General features: G+C 33.4%; 1 protein-coding gene across 8 annotated transcripts in view; it reads left to right on the top strand.

Annotated features, from left to right (window-relative positions):
- The window catches only part of LOC118183889 (phosphatidylinositol 4-phosphate 5-kinase type-1 alpha-like), a 488,382-nt gene that overhangs the window by 445,081 nt on the left and 22,150 nt on the right, over window positions 1–21,151 (top strand). For all 8 annotated transcript variants that reach the window (XM_085807847.1, XM_085807846.1, XM_085807843.1 and 5 more), the window contains one exon: window positions 12,398–12,489. In XM_085807847.1, coding sequence (XP_085663973.1) covers window positions 12,398–12,489 — 92 coding nt within the window. The remainder of the gene's footprint in view (window positions 1–12,397; window positions 12,490–21,151) is intronic.

The following is a 21,151-nucleotide window of genomic DNA, read 5'->3' as shown; positions in this document are numbered from 1 at the left end:
GTTTAAAAAATAACTAAAATTAATACAAATATGTAATATGAAAATATGGTAAATGCATGGTAAAATTTGTTTCATTGACATTAAGTACAGAGTATTGGCAGAGTACTGGTTCAAAAACAGAGGCCTATTATTATCTCTGTACAGTTGTTCCTTTTACCCTTCTCATATAAGATAATGCTGAAGGCTGTCATTTTATGATTGAGTGTAATTTATATATATATATATATATATATATATTTCATTATGGAATGTATTAGTGCAGTTCACAAAGGCCAGTTACCTTATGCAAGGAACAAAGGCCTTTTCGAGTAACTGCTTTAACAACCTTGAGTCACTGGTGCAGAACAGACACACTAGTTAGCACAAGTGGATGTGCCCTATTCTTGGAATGATTGCTTTTTGGTACTGTGGGGGCCTACCAGTTTGGTCAAATCAGGAATTGGAAATAAATAATAACAATGAAACCATTATATCTGCAATATTACTCCTATTATATTTATGATGTTAAAATATAATTTATCACTATGGAAATTACTATCATAAATATTTACAAGTGTTACATTTAATTAGAATAAGTAATGATTATGTAAAAGTTTTCGCTTGTGATACTGTGTAATAATGAAAACCTTCCTTTAAGCATGATTATGTGGACCCTAAAGTAAAAAGTCTGATAAACTGAAATGCTAAAAAATTCACTAGGACTCCAAAAATTGTGCTTTATGTTTGAAAAATTATACTTTACAATGATTTTAAATAATTATCTTTATCAAAAATTTATGATTTGCCTTTCATTCCATTTGCTATTGCTGAACACTTCTTAAAAAAGTCTTTTCTGTCACTACTCCTTTTTCTCCTTAAAGGGAAATATGAAAAAAGTAAACATTATGTAAAAGTTAAGCTATAATTAAATTAGCAGAGTACATTAATTTTTCCTTTATTCTAAAAATATTAATTTCTCTTTGTATTGTGTTTTACAAAGACCAGTTCATGTCATATAACTCGTACATAATTCTGATTATGTAAATGGAACTAAAACTCAAGCAGCCAATAATAATTTTACAGTAGTAATAATTATCTAATTAAAATACACTGAAAACCGAAATTAACTCAGTCTGAATTAAGATCTCATCATGAACGTAATGCACTTACTTTCTACGCTTTGGTCTAGTTGCACTGCAGTCTGCTGCTCTCTTATTACAAATCCGTCAGAAATTTAAACATTTTGAAATAGGCACAAATAATATGCCAAGTTTTTTTCAGGCCACAACATGTTTACTGAAATAAAATGAAAATTTTATCTGTTTCGGCTGCAAGTTTCCCCATTCACTGTGTATCTGCATTTCGCAATATCAAACTTCTCATTATTCATTATGTACGTTTTGCACCATTAATATTACAAAGTCCTATTTTATTATATACATGGTGTCCCGTAAATGTTGTGCCAAACTTCTGGGGTAGGTAGGGTGCCATCATAAGAATTAAGAATTGCATAGAAACCCATGCCCAGAAACGTTACTATATGCCGCCAGGGGGTGCTGTACAGGAAAGTGAGGATTGCCTCATTCGAGCGGTAGGCACCATAGGAAGAACATGAAATGCTATATGAATGTAAAGCTTGCAGACATGCGCTTAGTGTACAGCATAGTTGGGGTAATGGATAAGCCACTGCACGCATTTATTGAGAACGTTTCCCCAACAAACATCAACCACACTGCAGTTTGTTTGCATCAAAATTTGTGCAACCACATGTCATTAAGAAATAACAGGACAAGTGAGGGCAGGCCACATTCGACTCGCTCGGTCGTTAGGGAAGAAAGTGTTTTAGTTACGGTGGAGAGTAATCCAAGGACCAGCATACATGCCATTGCCTCTCAATTAAGAATATCTCGTACCAGTGTCCAGGGTGCCTTAAATGCCGAGTCTTTCCACACCTTTCATCTCCAAAGGGTTCAGTTACTGCTCCCGGATGACCATCCTGAATGTGTGTGTTCGCACAGTGATTCCTGCGAGAAAGTGCCCATGATGTTAACTTCCCAGCTTATGTGTTGTACGCAGATGAGGCTGTATTCAATAGGGATGGCATATTCAATTATTACAGTCAGCATTTGTGGTCTCAAGAACACCCCTACAGTGTGCGGCACAACAATGCTAATGTGTATGCACCAGCTCATTTTGGACTGGATGTTCGTAGCCATTTGAACAGATCATTCCTGCATTGGTGGATTGGGTGTGGTGGACCGATTCCCTGGCACCCACGCTCACTGGATTTATCAAGCCTTGATTTCTTTTTGTAGGGAGCCATCTAAAGTGTCGTGTATCATGATCCTATTGTGTCTGAAATAAATCTCCTGGCAAGACTTGTCTGTGCAGCTGCTACAATCAAAGAAACTCCCGGTGTATTTGAACATGTCCGCAGTCAGTGGTCTGTCGGTCTCGGCATTTTTAGCGTCTCGTGGTGCAAACTTCGAACATCTGTTGTTACATTCAAGCTGTCGTACACCATTTGTATTCATGTCCAATAAATGTTTCAAATTAATCACTCTCTTATTTCTTTCCCATCTTCTATGTCTGCTACCATTTAGCCCTGGCATTTCGGGGCATGGGTTTCTATGCAGTTCTTAATCCTTATGATGTGACCTACCTCCCCCAGATGTTTGTCGCAACATTTATGGCACACACTGTATATATGTGACAATATAATGATAAAGATATAGTAATATTGATAGCATGCGATGTAGAATGTTGAATCAATGAACTGCAAACTTAGTAGTCAGTGCGGATTAAATAGTTATTTTGCAATTGACATTTATGGCCGCAATTTACTGGGTAGTCTGATGGTGTCTGTTCAAGAATATTTACATTTCTGATGTTTTTTCAATTGGAAGAGTAGTAGAAGCTAAAGTGCGCAGTTGTCCAATGTGGCAGGCTGTTGTGTTCGGCATATTTATATGCAACGTGCAGTGACTTATGTGGAATTAATAATTCTTTAAAGGCCCACCAGTGGCTGGTTGATAAAGTCGCTAAGCAGTAATTCTGTCCAGGGTTTGAATCCCAGCCAAACAGGTTGTTTTATTGGTGTTGCTGAAAGTATTGGTATAAAATTCTGTACCTTATTTAAAGAAACATTGGAAAACTATGCCCAGGATCATAAGTTAAGAAAATAAAGCCTATAACCACTTTTTATATTTGCCATATGTGTACATGTGTATGTTCACTTTCACACCTATTTTGTCCATTATTATGGTGGTTCACTGTGAGAGTAGTGATTTTCTGTATCAACGTTCTGGAGCTTCTGGAAACGTATGTTAATGGAAAATCGGTTATCTTTGTATACATACACAATAAATCCTCTCTAATATGACTGCCCATAGTTCCAGATGATTTTTGGTCTTTAGAATTGCTCATATTTGAAAGGTAATATTTGTTCATATTCTCAGAGCTACTGGTCACTTTTAGAGGTATTTATCTTAGGAGGTAATTGCTGCAAGGTGGTTATATATGTGCATATACACACTGGCCATCAAAGTTAAAAGAATAATAACAAATAAAACATAACTGATACTTAATGAAAAATTATTAATAGGAATTTGTACAAAAACATTAGTGAACAAAAATTACAATGTTTGGCAGTTTATTTGCAAAATATTGAAATTAAAGGCAAATTATGAAAATTTGAAAATGATGGAAAATTTAAGTCACCCCTTGTGGAAGAATTTTTTTTAATATGATTTTTGGTCACCTTGAACAGATATTCATACCTCACAACTTGATTTCATAGACTGTACCAAAGTGTTGCTCAGATCTTGTGGAATTGCATGCCACTCTTCTAAAAGTAGAGGAATTTGACACGCTAAAGCATCTGACACATGCTCAGTAGGGTTCAAGTCAGGTGAGGAAGACGGTGATCTTCTGTTTGCAAGTATTCTGACATTACATATGCTGAAGCCAAGCATTGTCATCCATTTGCAAAAACTGGTTCAACAGCACTCCTAAACAGTTTAACTTGGGATTCTTGTACTTTTTCACATATCTACAAATGGTTATAGAACCTTCTTCAAAAAATATGTAACTTGGTGCAACCATTTGTCATGATTCCTCCCCAAGCCATTAAACTGCAGTCGTTGAAACAGGATAGCTCATGGACAAGGGAGGCAAGTTGTGTGTTATTCCTGTCTCCCGATCAAAACACATATGGAATTACTGTTCTGACTATATCTGGACTCATCAGTATACTTTGGGCCTGGTCACCTTGGCTCCATTGAACATGACGACAGCACCAGTTTAAATGGCCTCTTTGAAAGCTGGTGTCAGTTGGACACAAACTATTGGTTTTCTCATGTACAGTCCAACCTTGTTAAGCTATCGTGCTTCAGCAGAATGGCTAATTTGAGTTTCTGTGGCAGACTGAAGGTGTAAAACCAAATCTCTTGTAGTCGCTTTGCCGTTTTTTCGACTTGACGACAGCAGAAAATGATATTCTGTTGCAGCTATTGGTGTTGGTTGTCCTTGACCATGCTGCCTATCAAATGATCCAGAGCTTAAAAAGTGCTTTCAAATGGGGGAATATTCAAATCTTGGGTGACCTCCATTTGTGTTGGATCTCCCTCGATTCTACCAATTATTTGACATTCATTTAAAAATTGCCTTTGAGTCATAACTACTGAATACTCATCACTCGGAAACCATAATCACTTTAAACAATGCTACAGACCAGAATTCCAGCATGTCCATTGCACACCATGTTGGCAGTCACCGAATTTGCATATGTTGGGTACTGACATAGTTGCGGAAGTGCAGTTTTTTTGTTCAATTTAATTTAATTAACACAAATAATTACAGCATTAGACACTGGTTGTGACATGAACTTAGCATATTTTTTCTTATTATCCTTTAATCTTGATGACCAGTGTATATGTATGTATAATATATACACATGTACACTGCTCAAAAAAAAAAAAAAAATTGGGACAGTCCTATATCTCCCAATCTACTGAGCCGATTGACAAAATTCAAATTGCGTTCTTCTTGTCTTGAAAGCGCGACTTAGGATATATATTAGATTTATATATAGCACTATTCTAACATAGGTATTTTGACACAAAATCGGACTTTTTCTGAAATAACATACCAATATTTTTACATATTTCGATTCTACGACTCAAATTACGCCTAAATATGAAATTTTGTAAAATTTGGAGCGAAATTTACGGAGAAATTCACAAATTTATGTTGGCACTTTTTTGTCAGTTTACGCCAAGAATAGTTCACTTGGCGAACTTCTTAATATATGGCAACCTAGTTTCCTTTCCCGTGAGAGGGAAAAAAGTCACCATCGTTCCTTTTTTCCAAATAATATTCTTTATATTATATTTTTAATTATAACTTATTATTGTAAGTATTTTTTTCTTTTTCGAATTTCATTTTAATTGTTTTAGTTGCATGATTTTTTTCGAATAACTGTTTTAAAAATTTCTACTTACCTATTCGAACTGCGTAAGTAAAGGTGCAGCGTTTATTTATTTATTTTTTTTTTCAAATAGTTTTATTTATATATATTTTTTGTCATAGTTATTATTTTAGGTAATTTTTAAATTCTTAACTTTTATTTTAATTGTTTGTGTTGCATTGTCTCTTCAGATAATTGTTTTAAAATTTTCTATTTATTCCTTCGAATTGAGCATTTTAAATATATTTATTAATATAAATTTTCCAAAATTTGATTTTATTTATTCGAATTGCGTTTCTTTCGGAGGAATACTTTGTAACCCAGACTACGATGCGTTTGAAAACTGCATATATTAAAAGAGAAAATACAGTAAAGCACAGTTAACACGCCTTTCAATGTTCCGTTCAGAAAAGATAATAAATAAGAGAGAAATTTAACTTAGGATTGCGACATTTTAACTTAGGATGACTTGCACACTGCTTTAAACAGTTTTATCATTGTGCCCATTGCTTTACACAATTTTATCCTACATGTGGCTTCTTAAATGTTATTCATATTTTAGTCAAATATTTTATTTTTGAAATCGTAAGAATGAAATATAATATTAAAAAGTTTTAAATTTTTTAAAAAATACAAATACTAAATTTTACCGTAAAATTTATTTTTTCTTCTCTTTTTCTTCAGGCATTCTACTTTATTCTTGCTCTTTTCTTTAGGCATTCCGCAAGTATATTAAAAAGCATTCAAATTTTCGAAATATCTTGATATTTCTGACAATCATAATAAATAAAGTTATCGCCTTCCATTTCATAAAGGCCCACAAACGACCGAGAGGTAAAGTCGCTGAACACTGATAGTTCACTCCGGGGTTCGAATCCCGGTAAACGGGCTGGTTGCATGGGCGTTTTCGTGGATTTTCTCATGTGTACCGTGTATGCCAGCTGATTTCCCTTAGAAAGTTCTTCACAAAGGCATCCTTCCTTTTAGGCAGATAGCCCTGCTTTGGCGTAACTTAATAATTCAATTCAATCCATTTCATCAATATTTGGTCAGAGCCTTTATCAGTCTTTAGAGGCTAAACATTTTGAAGGTATGAGATGAAAGGAAAGACTGGCTTCATCAAGAGGTTTTGGTTTATTTAATTATGACAAAGCACACTAGGGCTATCTGCCTAAGGGGAGGGATGCCTTCGTGGAGGACTTTCTAAGGGAAACTGGCTCGCATACACGTTACACATGGGGAAAAACACGAAAATGCCCATGCAGCCAGCCCGTTCGTGGGATTCGGACCTCGGACAGAACTACTAGCGTTCAGCGACTTTATCGCTCGGCCGCTGTTTCATCAGGAGGAAAAAAAAAATATCTTTAGGTGACATCCACATACATCACTGGATAAACTCCTGAATATTGAAATAATGTGAATGAGAAATTCATGGGATTCTCCATTTATGATACGATATGATGTTCTATAACATAATTTAAATTTATACAACCATATAGTCGCTCTTCACTTTAATCTGCAATGATATCGTTTTTGTCTTTTCTGTTAACCACAAGCTCAATTGATGGTATTTGCTGGTGTACACATCCAAGTGTTTTTTCTTTGAACACCTAAATTCTTTGAAGTATCCTGAAAGTATATTCAAAAGCGTCTAACTTTTTTAAACATCTTGGTATGTCTGACAGCCAAATTTCCCTGCAAATTTTTGCTTACTTTTCTCCGTAATTTTCTTCTTTTCTTCTACAGTTATTTTCAGTGCACACCCAAGAAAATTAAGATTTTTCGATTGCTAGACTTCCATAAATTTTGCATTCTTGTCAGTTTCTTAAAATATCAATTACATGAATTGCATTTCAGCTGAAGACAGCTTTTCATTTTCTAGTCATTTTAACTATAAATAAAGTTTAATGCGAAGTCCAAAGGATAAATATTTTAATCAAAAGATTTTTGCTAAATGACAAAGAAATAAAACAGTCCAGCAGGGTTTATTCTCTACCACTGAATAACCCGATTCTTATATCGGCTGAAACAATCTAAATCATATTAAAGATCATGTTTTTTTATACAATCTATAACACGAGAGAAAAATTAGCTTCTTAAAACATTCTTTCTAAGAGGATTAATATAAAAGATTATATTTATATATATTTTTTTAAAGCTGGGACTTGAACCAAACTGTAAAATTTTTGAAGTTTAATTTACATGGTGGTTATAATTAAAGTTCCAATTTGAAATGGTCATAAAAGGAAAACTACCGTACCAAATGTTATCAAACTTGGGAATCGTGTAAAGGAGGTTATGGAAATTTATTTTCCGCGGGGGGAAAAAAAAAAAAAAAAAGAGTTCAAAAACTCACAACCAGGGCAAAAATTGCAGTGTATACAAGATTGTTAAATGAAATAAGACACGAAAACATCTGTTGAAAATGTGTTTAATATTTTCCGAAACGTGTTACAAAGCATGTTCAATGTAGCGTCCAGCAATTTCCGAAAGCAAGTTAAATCCTGTTACTGCATTCTCAACAGCAGCTCTTAGCATATCAGGAGGAATGGTACGAACATGTCAGTGTATCACATTTTTCATTTCTGCCAAATTGTTTAGATTATCACCATAAACAGTGCTTTTGAGAAAACCCCATAGCTAAAAGTCACAGAGGTTGAGGTCTGGTGGGAAGAGGGGAAATGTTGGCTTATAAGACGTTCATTCGTGAAATGTTGCCTAAGTAATTGTGCGACACACGTGAGGTGGGTCCCAGCCCTGTATAAAAATCGTAGTATCTAAAATGCCACGTTACTGCAGTTCATGTATCACGAAACATTTTAACATTGACTCTAAGTGAGCTGCAATCACAGTGGTCCAGCTGTCGACTGCTCTTCAGAGAAAAATGGTTCAGTTATAAAACTAGCTGTCATTCTACACTAAACGGTGTGGAATGACTGCTATGCAATCGAATGCAGTAGGAGAATGCAATGGAACTAGATAGATAACATGAGGGATTTCTTTGGCCCAAATTGATTAAAAGCGTTTTGAATCAGTATCTTCATGTTTTAGGGCCGAATTCAGGCTTCAAAAATTACAAATTAGCGATCTGTAAGAAAACGATTTCCAGATTGTACGCACTTGTGCGAGTGATTTGCGATCTCACATTTTCTAATCGCTAATTCGTGGTTTCCACGGACGAATTTCTCACTTACACGGATGGCGCACTTGACGTTTATCAAATTTAACGCCTTTAAATGGTAATTTTCTTACTTCAAAATTTCTTAAGGGTATACAACATATTAAACCCCTGTAACAAAAGGTTAAGTTAGATTCCGATCCGTATTTCGTTTAAAAATATTGCATACAGCGCCATTTCGCCCCTGGTGGTGAGGTATGGAACTTCCTTTTTTTCACGGAAAATAAATTCCTCTGACCTCCTTTACACGATTACCAGGTTTGATAACATTTGATCCAGTAGTTTTCGTTTTATGACCGTTTCAATGTGGAACTTTAATTATAACGACTCCGTATATTATTAAATTTTCATTTGAAGCTATGCGTTATATGTATACCAAATGTAAATTTTTCGCTTTTATGGAAAAATAAAGAATCGAAGCAAATATACTTAGGATAATGGACCAAAACTGAAAAAATTTCCCCTCCCTTCGAAAATAAAATATTGAAATTCGACCTTGAATTTATTGGGTTATCGAAATATTTAATTTGACTTATCTTCTAAGTCCTAGTTCCGACAACAATTCCGTCAAAAATTCCGAATTACTGAAGTAAAAGATTTAGTATATATTCACTGTATGTTAATAAAGTAATCAAAGTGTAATAAAAATAGATTATAGAATTTACGCTGGTGCAACTTTTTGTCCGACTGCACAACATGTAATGGAAGAGAAGGCTTGTAGAGATCTGTTTTTGACATGCCTCTAAAAGTAGATGTCATACTCCTTTTGTCTCTTCAATATCAAAAAACTTTCCTTTGAGAGGCAACTTTAGTTTTTGGGAAAGAAAAAAAAACACAAATTTGAAAAACATGCAGGACGATTGAGTACACATACTTATTTTTGGAACACAAGCAGTTCTCCTACTGGTTATTGAATCATGCAATACAAAACATTTGGAATACGTTTTCTGACTGAAAACGTAAGATTAAAAGTCATCTGCTTAATTCACAGCCATTTACAAGTCAACTACTCGGGCAATTGCAGAATCGTTTTAATCCTGAGCTTGTAAGACAAACCTTATATCGCTGGATTTAAACACTTCTTTAATCTTCCGAGAACGTTCCTTCTTTAGCTCATATTCCAAGAATATTAAGTGAATATAATTATTGCAAAAGAAGTTGAATATTGATTTGCACTTCGGCTTAGTAGTTTACTAACGAGTTAACAAAACTTAAATTCTGCTTTTTGTGTCTAAGTATACAACAATATTTTAAATATTTACAAATAAAATATTAAATTAGAGATTTAATTGGAGCCTCACCAGTTGCCTAGCATTTGAAGATTGTTAAATACTAATTGTTTGTTGCGAAGTCTAACCCAGGCTGCATGGTTGGTTTTCGTAGTTTTTTAGGTTCTCTCTACAAAGGTTCTCTATGAAAGCATCTTAACCAAATAGCTCCCATGTTCTTTCTATGTTCAAATAACCAACTAACCTAGTTTAAGCGCGATTTCCAAATGAAGTTACTAGCAAAACCCGAATACTCATTAAAAATCATGTAGCTTGCCAATCGGGAGTAACATGAAAGATACGGCGCCAATAATTAAATTGCTGTTGCGGTACGCTGTTTCTAAATTTAGTTGGTCATTCCTTAATTAAATAGCCGACCGGTAAAGACGCTGAGGACTGGTAGTTCGGTCTGAGGTTCGAATTCCACGAACGGGCTGGCTGCATGGGCGGTTTCGTGGTTTTGCCCATGTGTAACGTGTATACGAGCCAGTTTACCTTAGAATGTCCTCCACGAAGGCATCCCTCCCTTTAGGCAGATAGCCCTCGTGTGCTTTGAATAATCCAATCCAATCCTTAATTAAATATAATTGATTTGTAACTTCTACTAGAGCTGACGGTAAAAATTGAAGTGCAAATAAATAATATCGTGTGCAATCTTGATTAATATAAAATTTAAAATTTTGCATAGAAAAATATTTGCATTCAGACAAAGTTTTTTGAAATATTTGCAGTTACTTTATAAGAAGGATTTATTAATAACCGTAATAATTACTTATTATTGATGATTAGGATTCAGTTCTTGACAATTACATTCTAAATTAGAATTTTAAGGATATAATGAAAATACGCTACGTACAAAAATACATTTTAGGATAAAAATGAGTTGATTTTTTACGTAGTAAAACTTCTTAAATTCATTTAATAAACATCGTATCCTCGTTGTTAATTGAATCCAGAATGTTGTGTGTCGTTTATATAATTATTCCTACTTGTCCACAGAAGCTGCTGACTTATCCAGCCATTAAGTAGCTGCAAATCATTTCTACATAACCATTGAACTTCCACTAATTCAGTCTCTAGATGGTTGTATGTTTATATCATAATTTGACTTATATAAATGATTATTCTAAATCTTATGTTTTTATAAAAATATATGTGCTTTAAAAATATGGATGATAGTATCTGCCGCTCTTTCAGCCATTTCAAAAGCAACAGTTTGTTTAGAAATAAATTATGCAGTTGATGTCATAAAATATTTTCATAAAATTCAAATAAACATTAAACGAAAATTCTCAGTTTTAGACAATTCGATTTAAACGAAGTAAAGTAGCAGATGATAAAACGCCGAAGGTAAAAATTTACTCTTAGAAAAATGTACTCTTATTTTTTTTAAAAAAAAGGAAGAAAGAGAGAAATTAAAAAACATTGTTAAAATTTGAATAATATCTATAATTTAAAAAAAATAGCTTTTCATATAGTATTAATAAATATTTTTTATGCCTTATTGAGGGAAAATATTTCATATAATTAATCCTCCGTAAAATTTACTTGAAATTTAAGGTTAAAAATAGCTGTGGCAATTCAGTGTAACAAAAATCCATAGACCACATTTGGCGTTATTATCGCTCAAAAAAAAAGATGCCAAATTTCAAAACGCGAAAATATGTAAATTCGTGTATATCTTAGAAAATTTTGAATAAAAAAAGTCTAATTTTTTGCAGATATGCTTAAAAATACACCTACTTTATGATGATGGTAAAAATTTTATAGGTTATAATTCAAAATTTTTTTCGAAAAATTTATAAAAATTATTTAAAAATGAAAACACAAAAAATGGGTAAATTTTATTTGGAATGAACCTAAATTTCGAAATGTGAGAGAAAAAAATCAAAAAAGTTTAATAAAAAAAGAGATATTAATAAATATTTGCCAAATTCAATTAACATTGAGTAGCTAAAAGTTTGAGAGCTAATATTTTAAAAACTAGTCGTACGATTTTTACAAAACTTGGTATTCTGGCATAATTTGAGTCGTAGAATCGAAATATGGAAAAAAATTGGTATGTTATTTCAGAAAAAGTCCGATTTTGTGTCAAAATACCTATGTTAGAATAGTGCTATATATAAATCTAATATATATCCTAAGTCGCGCTTTCGAGACATGAAAAACGCAGTTTGAATTTTGTCAATCGGCCCAGTAGAACGGGAGATATAGCACTGTCCCGTTTTTTTTTTTTTTTTTTTTTTTTTGAGCAGTGTACATACACACACACACACTATAAATATGATTTAATTCTATTACAATTTACAATTAATATTTTAACATTACACATATGTTATCAAAATGAGAAATTTTATGGTGAACTAACCAATGTGCAGTGCCTTGCATATCAAGGAAAAATTGTAGGTAGTGATTTATTTCAACATAATTTACTATGTTAGAATTTTTATTTTGAAGTATGTGTTTCAAGTATGTAAATGTTTATTAAATCTGTTAAATTTATAGCTTGCCCCACAACTCCAGTAAAGAGCATAAATAAATCTTTGGACTCTCTCCCACCTTTGGGGGAAACTCAGATATTACAAGGTAGTGAAATGGTAAGTCTGTTCTCTTTTACTTTGCACTTCCTCCATCTGAATTTCCATGGCTTGTGTATTTTCCAGCTTATAATAAGCTGCTTTTTGTGAACATATTTTGCCATTCTTTATTTAAGAATGTTCTGTTGAATTCAGTTTTACTCAGTTCTTTTGTGGTGTATGCATGGATGTAAAATATATATGTGTGTAATGCAGTGTATTTTCATTTGTGTATTTGTTCTCATGATAAATGTAAGACTACATTAATTTTCAGCTGTCACATATAACAGTTTAAAAGTATTCTGTATATTTCTTGTTTCATAGGTGTAAGAAGTTAACATGTATATTGCAGAAATGCTTATGTTGTGTTGTATTCCTGATGCTAACTTGTTTTGTTTATCCTTTTTTTACTATATTTTGTAATATTTTTAAGCTTTCTGTAATTCAAGAATTTAATTATGCTTAGGCTGATGCATTACAAAATACTAGAATATATATAAATATGCTACTTAATATGTCAAAAAACAAGCTTTTTAAAAGTTGGATGATTAATATAAATTCAGTTAATAATTATGCACCTTTAAGTACATGAGAGACTTTCAGGAAAATTCTGTCTTGCTTTCTATTATGATGATTTGTGTGTTTTTCCCATTCGATATAGCTTATTTTCTTCATCATCAAAATGAGAATGTAAAAGTCAATTCAGAGTTAACATTGAAGTGTACTGAACCTTGCCGGCTTTCCCTTTTTGTGGGTGAAACTAAAAGGATTTGAATCTTATTTTGCACTGTAAATGATAAATTGACAAATACTGTGTCCTGATGTTTCTTTTTTAGTGTGTAGACTTTCTGTATTATGTGTGCACTATTTTAATTTTGCATTATTTTAAAAGGTAGCATAAAATCATTGCAAAGTATGTGTATACATGCAGGCACCAGTTCCACTTAAATAAATTTTTCCTATCTTGGGTAACTCTAAAACAATTTCAGTTGATAAACTGCATGGTTTTCCTCATTTATTTAAGACATTATGCTAGTTTACACGTGTTCCTCTCAAATCGCTGAAATCCCTTGCTTTAATATTTAGTATTTTTAACAGCTGAATTAGCTCTTTTGGATGCTAAAAAGTGCATAACTAGTATTTACCATGTTCCCTTATACATTCATTTTCTTCCTTATATGGAATGTCAGATGATGAATCATACTCCCAGAAACTACTTTGGTGTGTGCGAGTACAGACAGGTGCACATTGTTCTATTGGTCAAAGAATTGCAAAAGCGGTAGAAAATTCCGGTACATTCCTTATTCTTTTGCTCCCACCCAATACTACATTGAACTTCTATCAAGATTTTAATAATTTGCATTATCGTTCCGTATGGTCAGCTTATATTCGCATTTATTATGATTGGTATGCTTATATTATGAGCAGATGTATGAATATTTATAATATATTTGCAGTAACTGCTGAAGTATAGATAAACTTCAAAAATAGGTGTGTTCTAACACCGATTAGTTTTCTAAGAAATAATATTAGGAATGACATAAATAAAGTGAAAGTAATCGAATAGTCAAAATAATTTCCTCTTTTGGGGGGGCAATGCATTATACAGTACCGAAGTTTGGGGTTCTCCCCTTTCTCGGCAAAATCTCAAATATTTGCAGCAAAGCAAGCAATGGACTTTTCTTTTTGATCACTTTCCAACCTGGATTGAGTAGGACTAAAAGTTCTGCCACCTACCAACCCAAGCGAAGAATGATTCTGTTCCGGAAATTTAACACAGTCTGTTCAAAATTAGAATGTAAAACACCCCAGATTGGTAAATCTCTTTATTAATCAATATGAGTATGGCAGGGATATCACACGGAGCGCAATGTGTCCTGCTCAATGATAAATATGCCACATGGCTGCAGGACTGTGAAAATGTGGTTCCAGCATGATGGTACACCAGCCCATAACCACGTGCGGGTCCACAATTGCTTGGATAGGACATTTCCAGGCCAGTGGATAGGCCGTCGTCGACCCGTTCAATGGCCACCCCATTCGCCAAATTTATCCAGCTTGAATCTTTTATGGGGCCATCTGAAGAGCATCATTTATGAGACTCCCGTTGACTCACTGGAGGACCTCGTTGCACGACTATCCTTTGCGATTGCAAGCATGTGCGAAATGCCTGTCATTTTTTAAAATGTTCGTCAATCCCTTCTGCGACGTTACCAAGCATGTATTACTGCTGGTGGTCACAATTTTGAACATTTATTGTGAATACTGTATTGCTACAAAGAAGCACTTTGCATTGATTTTGTACATAAACACATTTTCCTCTTGTGTTCTCTCCCCCCCCCCCCGTTCCTGCTTTAACCCGTCACTTTAGACCCTACATTCCTCTAAAAAAATGCATTTTTTAGTATGCTCCACCCCTCCAAGTTCGTCCCACACCACACCCTATATAATAAATATGGCTTATTATTATTTATTTTCTCTTTTTTGAACTGGCATTTCATTATTAAATCTTGTAATATAATTTAGTTCTGCGTAGGTTTCCCCCCCCCCTCTCATTGTAAACTAGTTCTGTAAATTGAGCTGTTATTTAAAGTTAAAAAAAGAATGTAATTGTTTTCCATGGTTGAGTAATGCTCACTCTCTTAATAAATACTGAATTTCTCATATTTTAATTTACAAATCTAATTTTTCTTTTAAGGTTATGCATTTGTGTATAATGTAATTAGACAATTGCTTATTTCTGTCCTTAAAATGTACTTGAAAAGTGCTTATAGGTGCTTATTTTTTTAATTAAAATGTGGCTACGAACTCTGTAAAAGGAAGTTATTTTTTCTCATTGAAAACGAATTTTAAAAGGCATCCGATTTGAAATACTAAGACCTAAAAAATATTTGATTCTACAATCATTTTCAGTTATTTAGAGGTAAAAGATAAGTAATCAGTCGGTTTTCACTGGAAATGTTTGGAAAGAAACGAGGGGAAAATTTGAAAATTGGTGGTTTCAGGGCGCAACCACCGCGCATCAAAGGTATTTTGTTTTTATTAAAATTAATCCCAAATAAGCGTCTTCTTATGGCATTTATTGCAGAGCTATGTATTCCGTATCCTTTTTTGGGAGGGGGGAGAAGTACACTTTTAAATGTAAATATTTGTCTAATGCTTTTGAAGTCTTTTGCAACTTTTTACATTGAAAAGTGTATTGGTTGTAATAATTTTTCTTGTGCTGTCAATAACAATCCTTTTTATGAGAATTGTGAAATTCTTGTAATTTTCGAGTTTAATCTGATCTCTTTCTAAATTTCATATTGTATCATCTGTTTACATTTAAAAAAGTGAATAAAAAATTCATTGTAAACAGTTGCACTGAAATACTTTGGTAAGTCTTGTGTAATGTGATTAATTATTATGTTCCTTTTCTTTTCTGTATAACATTTTTGCACTAGCCATGATACATGAAGCGAAACTGAGAAATGTTTCTATGTGGTCCTTTTTTCACTTATAATAATGCATATTGTATTACTGGCATATAATAAGTGGGCTGTGTTTTCATATTTTTTAGTATAGCTGTAGCATAGCAGCTATGACACCAGCCTAAAGATCTTTTATCAATATGCGCAAGCTACTTCTCAATATTTTTTCTTATTAAAAAATTAGACTGATTCTGGCTATTTGATGGCAAAATCCTGTTTGATGTATCTAAAGCATTCATCTCTGAAATATTAAAATGGGAAATTTTCCTGGTATTATAATGGCTTTATGGTTTATTTAAGAGTTTTAAAAATCTAAAGTATTTCTGAAAAATTGCAGTCCACTGTACCTATTGTGCATATTTTAAGTCGTTCTCCCATTTCGAGGTACTGAGAATAATTATTGACATTTGCGTAAAGAAAACATCTGGTAATGAATAGTTGACAGCTGTTTATGGCAAGTATTAGAATGTGGAATTCCAGTTCATTAAAAATGTTTACCCATATCTTCACATACATTTAATATTTAAATTAACTTTCTGAAAATAAAAATTCTGAAACTTTTCTTCACATTTTCAATGTGAGAATGTTAAACATAATCAGCAACAATTTTGTTGTGTCATAGTTTTGGGGTTGGTCATGTAGCTTTTAATAGCATAAAACCTAATTTGCATTATAGTAATATAATGAAATTGCAAAAAAAAAAATCTGTATATTTTTTAAATATTCTTCTTTAAATTAATAAATTGTTGTTAATGGAAAGAAAAAATCTGCATGTTAATAATGTTACATTTGAAATGAATCTTTTTAAATGAGGACTTTTGGCTGCTGTTAAAGAGTATAATTTTGAACAGTTGTGCATCTAGAAGGCACATTTGTAAGGATGACACAGAGAAATCATTTAAATAATATGTAAGAACATTTATGCTGTTTTAAAAGATGTCTGACATCTGCATCATAAATCTGATAATTGTGGCATCAGATATCAAGGGTTGTGGTAGTTGATGCTACAAATGTATTACTGTATAAGGAACTCATTTTACTTCCATTTTCCAGAAAATGCATGAAAATATTGTAATCTCCTCTGTATTAGGAATTACAGAAATGTATTTCGATTTTTAAAAATGTAAATTCTTCAAAAAGCCATTATTCAATTATTCAAAAGGTTAAATATGCTGTAAAATGTTTATTTACATTTAAATTTTTGTATATATGTTATGCTGCCAGTAGTTATATCAGTCTCATATTTTTTCACTAGCAAAATAGTTCTACAAATTTTAGCACTTTATGGGACATTGGTATCCTTTATTGTATTGTGATTATTATTATAATTGTTTGTATTGTGCTAAAAAAGAGTCATATGAGGTATCACTAGATTTTAAGTTACGAGGGATTATTATTTTCTTTAAGCTGTAATTTTCTAAAAATCAAATTTTAATTGCATGCAATTATGGTTGTTTTCATGAAGAAGATGTAAATGGCATAATCTTGAATGATTTTCTTCGAAATTCTTTATTAAAAATAGGTGAAAAGTGCGATACATAAGAAAGCCTAATACTGAAAGCTATTAGGCTTTCTTAAGGTGGCTTTTGAGATGCAGTATGTCATATGTTCTTGGAACTGGTGGAATCTTTGGACACTTTATTCTCAACTTCTTTTCTATCAGTTAAACACTTCCAGGATTTTCTGTGAGGAAATGCCTCGTTTACAGGAATGCAAGTGCTTAAAATATTTATAAAAATGCACATGGGATGAACCATGTGCAGATCTCTTGGCTCATTCTTAGTTATGCAAGTTACTGAATTTGATTGATGGATGCATTTTTAATACTGATAGCTTGGTTTATAATGATGGTTGTAAAAGCATGTTTGTGAATGCTGAAATTTTGATGTGCAGACTTTAAAGATTGAATTTGATGTGCCTACTCGTACCAGAAATTTTCGAGAAGTACGCAGCTTCTACTAAGTGCCACCAGGTTTTTACCTCATAAATATTAATCTACAGTTTCATGACAGATATACAAAAAGTTAAAAATGAACAAATATTTGTAATAAACAATTGCTGAATTTGGGTTTAAAAAATATTACACAGCAGGAAGCCTTTCTTTTGCTTGAGACATGTAAAATTAGATGTTAGGATTTGCTTCTTTGACTTTTTATAGCAGTCTCCAATCATCATGACTTTTGCATTACCAAGTTTTAAATTTTATTTTAACATTGTCCCATTCTTCTTCTGCAATAGCATGTTTTGAATGTCCTTTGGTAATTATTTTATAATTTTTACATTTGTTATCAGGTGTTAACTAATAGTTTACAAATGCTTTTTGTGCTCTGTATTTCAGGTTATATTGTACTCAAATAGTTTTTGTCATCTCAGTCTAACTTAATACCACTTTCTTTGAGGTTACCCTTCGATACAGTCATGGTCCCATATCTGATTCAGAACAATGGAAGGGAGTAATTACTGCCAGTTCTATAAATTATAGGATCTTAAATGCTAGCAGGTAACAAGCAGTCGATAACATAACTAAAGTACAACAGCTGAAACATATCCAGTGCAGTTTTCCTATGCATCTGAAATCTTATTTCAGGCAAATGTAACTAAATATAAGGACTGGGAGTGGTCATTGTAGAACCTTCTATGTATTCTCAGGTTTAAAAAAAAAGTTGCAAATTCTGAGCTCACATCCCAACTAAATAGTCATAATTTATGTTGATATGGAAACACAAAATATATTGTGTTTTCCCCTTCCATGGGAAATACCTAGTTCTCATCAACAAATATCTGCTGTGAGATATTCCTTAAATGAACTAATTTTCCAATTATTATGTACGGTCTTTTAAGTTCTGAGATTTTTTTCATGAATTATGCATTAGAATGAATAAATTGTCCAATTTATCTTCTAATTCATGGAGTTGAAAAGGAGCCAAACTGTAATTTTTGTCACATATGACAGAATGTTGAATTTCCTATGCCATTTAACATTTTCTCTTTATATTTATATTTTCATGTAACATATGTTTTCTCCCAATATCTCATGTTATAAACTGCTCGAAACAATTAAAGGATATTGTAAGTTTTATATAAAATAAAGATATAAGTGAAATTTTTTTTGCCAAAAATGGAAGAAGAGAATCACAAATGCAAATTTTCCTGATTTTCAAACTGTATGCTAATTTTGAGTTCGACGTCAAAAACGTCGCTTCAGCGGCAGCGAATGAAATTTGACTTTCAACCGAATAAAAGACAATGAAGACAAGGATGATCGGCATTCAGTGATTGCTTTGTTTAGATGAGTACGATGTCTCAGTGAAGTCATTTAACCGATTCAGAAGCTTGGAGAGTTGTTGGTAGGTTAGAAGGGGGCCAAACTCAAGCTGAAGTAGCGCAAGCCATTGGAGTGTCACAAAGTGTGATTTCCAGGATCTGCAAGTGCAGGCCGAAGACCAGGGCAAGGTCATAGACGGGCAACAATGCCCAATGAAGATCGTTATTTAGTGTTAACGGCTCGGAGACACCGAAATATGAATGCTACTCTTCTTCAACAGCACCTTCGCTCGGCTGCTGGCACCACGGTTTCAACTCAGACTGTCCGAAACCGGCTCCATGGTGTAGGTCTGTATGTTCGCCGACCGATGGTATGTGTTAGACTAACATCAAGGCATCGTCGCAACCACAGGGAGTGGGCAACAGAGCATGTGAACTGGAGGATAAATGAATGGAGTTTTTTTTCTGACGAATCCCGTTTTTCTGTTCATCCTGATAATAGGCGTATTTTCATCTGGAGGGACCGTGGCAGCAGGAATAATCCTGCGTTCGTGCATGAAAGTGTCAGATTTGGCGGTGGGGGAGTGTTGGTGCATGGTGGCATCTCCATTGACGGGCGCACAGACTTCTACATCATTCGAGATGGACCTCTGACTAGTCGCCGATGTAGGGATGAGATCCTCAAACCTATTGTAGTCCCTTACGCTGCAGCAATCGGAGATGACTTCATTTTAATGGACAATAACTGCAGGCCACATCGTGCTAACCTGGTGAAGGATTTCCTTTTCGAGGAAGGAATCGTACGAATGGAATGGCCAGCGTGTTCTCCAGACATGAATCCAATAAATAGAGTATGTTTGGGACTCTCTAGGAAGACGAGTTGCTGGCCGCCAACCACCCCCACAAACTCTCCAAGAACTGGAAAGAGCTCTTCTGAATGAGTGGGACAGACTACCCCAACTTGTGATTAATAGCCTCATTGACTCCATGCCACAAAGGTGTTCAACGTTGCTGGCCGTCCATGGAAACCATACCCCCTACTGAAAATGATTTCCTTTGAAGAAAACACCTTTTCTTATTCTTTATTTCTCATATGCACAAATTGTGTTTTTTTCCTTTTGTACACAAATGCACAATAAAATGCATTTCTTTCTGCCAAACATGTGAAATTTATTCTCGTATAACCTACTACGTCTGTCGACCATGTATTCAATCAGCTAAGAAGTTTCCCAGCCACAAGATCCACCTAAAACCGCAATTTCCTTTAATTGTTTTGAGCAGTGTATTTACAAGCTTTGCAACACTATTTTCTATTCTTTCCTTCATTAAAAATTGAAGAATTCTTACTATATTCAGTGTGTAGAGATTTTGTACTAGTTGTTCTCTATTAAATTATATGTGCAAAAATTATTTAAAATAATCTCAGTTTAGCAAGGATTTTGCATAAAAACATAATTTACTTTTTCCTACATGTTTAATGTGAGGACAAACATACATACGAAGATGAAAGCTAATTCTAAGTCATTTAATTAATACATGTAAAGCAAACTGAATCATCAGACATGTTTTTCAGTGCATATTATGATTAAACATATATATAGTGCCTTTCAGTAAGAATTGAGGTTCATAATCAATGCAGCATATTTTCGTCTTTTCTGCTGCCCTGATGGTTCTTTCGTGTTCTACATTTAGTATTACAATGCTGACTGGCTGCGGAAATCTTGAGTTATGTATATAATTATATATAATAGATCTGTTGCAGTTACGTATACAGTTACATATAATATAAATAAATTTTTAAAATGAAATTATTAATTTTTAGAAAAGCATGTCATAGCTTTCTAAATTCCTTTTTAAATAAGTCCAAATTTGGGGTGAGTTGGAATCCATTCCCAAAATTGTGTCCAGATATACAGAGAAATTACTTTTCTTCATTTTGTTTAAATAAA

Source organism: Stegodyphus dumicola, chromosome X1 (genome assembly GCF_044657685.1).
Source record: "Stegodyphus dumicola isolate Sdum_Otavi_A_Nest chromosome X1, ASM4465768v1".
NCBI classification, from domain to species: domain Eukaryota; kingdom Metazoa; phylum Arthropoda; class Arachnida; order Araneae; family Eresidae; genus Stegodyphus; species Stegodyphus dumicola.
The sequence above is the reverse complement of the archived record's forward strand: the minus strand, read 5'-3'. Positions and strand labels throughout refer to the sequence as shown.